Here is a 3,327-nt window from a genome sequence, read left to right as displayed (position 1 = left end):
CTCTGTCATTTCAACCATGCTCAAAGACTAAGTGAGGCCCGGGTGGGGTTGATGCTAGGCCCCGTGAGTCATGGGGGAGGCTTTGCCGTTAAAGAAGCCCTAAGTGCGGGGCTACCATTCAGACATAGCTGTTGGGAGTGGGGAGAGATTGCTATGAAACCTGACTGTTGGTCCAGGATAACTCAGAGTGGTGCTTGTGACAGAATCGGGAGCTATGTTCTGAGCCCCAAAGAGCTCTCTGCAGGGACCCAAAGTCTAGGAGACTGAGTGTAAAGATAAGGTATATGGGAGCTCTGCCAGTGAACATCGGCCTATACAGCCAGCTGTAAGATGGGTTGATCTGATTCCCAGTTCTCTCTCCCCAGAGCCTGTCTCCCCAGGACCGCGCAGCATACAAAGAATATATCTCCAATGTGAGCAAGAGCAGGGCAGTGGAGGGGGAGGTTGGAGGGACTGAAGGGGGGGGCTGGGACTCACTTCCGCCCCCCTTCCCATTCCCATCCTTTCTGGCAGAAACGTAAGAACATGACCAAGCTTCGAGGCCCAAACCCCAAGTCTAGCCGGACCACTCTGCAGTCCAAGTCGGTAAGGAGCCCCTCCAAGGTGGGTGGGTGGCTTTGGGCAGAGTCTGGCAATGCGGGTGTATCTGGCTGCTGATGTGTGTCCACCTACGCCTGCCAGGAGTCGGAGGAGGATGACGATGAGGAAGATGAGGATGACGATGATGAGGAGGAAGAGGAAGACGATGAGAATGGCGACTCGTCTGAGGACGGTGGGGACTCTTCAGAGTCGAGCAGTGAAGATGAAAGCGAGGATGGGGATGAGGTGGGTAGGGGATGAGGTGGGTAGGCGGCGAGGTGGAAGGGAGGGAGGGAAGGTTATAGACCACAAGGAGGGAGGACCACACGGTGACGGCTGGGTCTTCATTCTCCCAGAATGAGGATGATGATGACGACGAAGATGACGACGAGGACGACGATGAGGATGAAGACAACGAGTCTGAGGGCAGTAGCTCCAGCTCTTCATCTTCAGGGGACTCCTCAGATTCTGACTCCAACTGAGGCTCAGCCTCCACCCCAGGCAGGCAGGCAGGCAGCCAAGGAGAGCAGCTGAAGAGCTCACCTCCCCAACTGACCACCTTTGTCTCTCCCTATGTTCTGTCCCCGGCCCCCCAGCAGACTCCCCCACTTTCTTTCTTTCCTTTTTAAAAAAAAAAAAAAAATTTTTTTTTTCAGTGGGGGGTAGGAGGCTGCGTGAGCCCAGGCTAGGACTCTGCAGCCTTGGAGCCTCAGCCTCAGGGGTTCTCCAGGGACAGCAACCATCAGACTGAGCCAGCGCTGGACCGGCCCGCCCCGCCCCTCTTCTGCACTTGCAGTTCCGGCATGGACAATGGACCGGGGAGTTTGGGGGTGGGAGCGTGTCCTAAAGAGTTTGGCAAGGCCCTCCACACCTGCAGCCTGCAGCAAGGTGGATGTTCAGGGGGGGCCTCTCCTTCCAGGATAGGCTTGCCACCTGGACCCCCACTTTGAACTGGAGGGAGAGAAGGGTGCTACCTTCAAGAAAGCAGGCAGTGGCCCTGTCCCTCTTCCCTGCCCCTGCAGGAAGGAGCTGCCTGGACCCGTTTGTGGGGGAGGGGCAGAGTGTTTTTTATATATGTGTATATATTTTTTTTTTAAGCTCTGAGCTGTCAACGAGACGTTTCCTACCGATCCCGGCTGCCGTCTCTGTTGTCATTTCTGGGAGTGGGAGGGTTTGGGGTGGGGTGGATTGAGACTTATAAAATGGTCTTGATATGCATAGAATGTGTGTGAGGCTGTGTGAGAGAGCACGCACGATACAGCATGGCTGCACCTGTGAGTAGGAGAGAGTGCAGAGAGTGCGTGTGCGTGCGTGCGTGCCTGTGTGTGTGTGTGTGTGTGTGCGCGTGCGTGCATGTGTGCGTGTTTAGGGATCTGTCCTAGAACCCACCACTTTGAATCTGGAAAAAGGGTCGGTAAAGGCCTGGGAGATGGTGTCCCTAACAGGAACGAACCGAGGCTGCCCCTCCCTGCAATCTTCCACTGTGCCTGCCTTCTGATCCTCTGTGGAGGGCACGGAAACCACCTGATGCTTCCTCTGCCAGTTTGCCTCTGCCAAGGCCATGTATCCCTGAGCTGCTGCGGGTCTGTGGGAGGGGCAAATCATGGCGTGAGCCTTAAAGCTTTTCTCTGGTCCCCTGGGCTTCAGGAAGCATCCTGAGATCTTTTACCTACATGCTTCCTGCCTTGCCCCATGTCCTCTGGCCACCCCCCCCCCCCCCCCCCGTTTCCTTTGTTTCTCAGGTCTGCTCCCCTTCTCCTGCCTCCACCCTTGTATGTGGGGAAGGGGCTGCAGAGGTGCTTTCTGCAACTGGTCCTCTAACCCTTTGCCAACAGCTTTTGGCCTTCTGGGGTCAGTCCCTTGATGTTATACTCCCGGTCACCTTCTCTGGGGTGATTTTCATTTTTACTATGTTGGCCAGAATTTTTGTTCATGCTATTGGGTTTTGCCTCTTTTTTCTTTTTTGGTTTTTTGAGACAGGGTTTCTCTGTGTAGCCCTGGCTGTCCTGGAACTCACTCTGTAGACCAGGCTGGCCTCTAACTTAGAAATCCGCTTGCCTCTGCCCCCCAAGTGCTGGGATCAAAGACGTGCACCAACACCGCCCGGCTTTTTTTTTGGGTGGGGGGGCTCTTGAATGAAAGCCACGGGTGGGAAGTAGTAGGCTGCAGCCTAGCTGCCAGTCCCTCTTGAAGGTAAAGGCATTTGCCTGGACTGTGGGATGGAGACTCCTAGAGAAGATTTCCTCCCACCCCTCCTCCCCTCCCCGCCCCCACACTGTCCTTATTCTAAAATTTAGTGCCAGGGTTTTGAGTTCCCGAGAGGACTTGCAGAGAACCCCATCTCCTTGTTTAAACACCCTGGACTGTTACACTTGAGTGAAATGTGTTTTCACTTAGAAACAACTTTGAACACAAGGTGTGTTCCGCCCATTGCAAGTATTAGAAAATTCTTACAGACAGGGCTGTGGGGATGCGGGGGGTGGGGGTAGGGGGGTGTTGGTGCTGTCAGAGGTTCCCTGGTGGGAAATTCTTACAGACAGGGCTGTGGGGGGTGTTGGTGCTGTCAGAGGTTCCCCAGGGTATATTTTTAGCTCTGGGACCCTTTTCCTTTTTCTAATATTTAAGGAGTATTTTGTAGGTTTCACCGACCACCACACTTGAATTTGTACTGGGGAGGCGGCTCAGGCACGTCTGTCCCAGATTAAGGCCCGCTGTGGAGGTTTTGTTTTCCTTTTTTTTTTTTTTTTT

General features: G+C 54.3%; 1 protein-coding gene across 4 annotated transcripts in view; it reads left to right on the top strand.

The window, feature by feature from the left end:
- The window catches only part of Ubtf (upstream binding transcription factor), a 13,277-nt gene extending 11,568 nt beyond the window's left edge, over window positions 1-1,709 (top strand). For all 4 annotated transcript variants that reach the window (XM_031352080.1, XM_031352083.1, XM_031352084.1 and 1 more), the window contains 4 exons: window positions 366-413; window positions 514-585; window positions 682-825; window positions 936-1,709. In XM_031352080.1, coding sequence (XP_031207940.1) covers window positions 366-413; window positions 514-585; window positions 682-825; window positions 936-1,061 — 390 coding nt within the window. In that variant the 3' untranslated portion in view covers window positions 1,062-1,709. The remainder of the gene's footprint in view (window positions 1-365; window positions 414-513; window positions 586-681; window positions 826-935) is intronic.
- The last annotated feature ends 1,618 nt before the right edge of the window (window positions 1,710-3,327 follow it).

This window comes from Mastomys coucha, unplaced genomic scaffold (assembly GCF_008632895.1).
Source record: "Mastomys coucha isolate ucsf_1 unplaced genomic scaffold, UCSF_Mcou_1 pScaffold5, whole genome shotgun sequence".
Lineage (NCBI taxonomy): Eukaryota > Metazoa > Chordata > Mammalia > Rodentia > Muridae > Mastomys > Mastomys coucha.
Note: the sequence above shows the minus strand (reverse complement) of the source record. Positions and strands in the feature narration are given on the sequence as shown.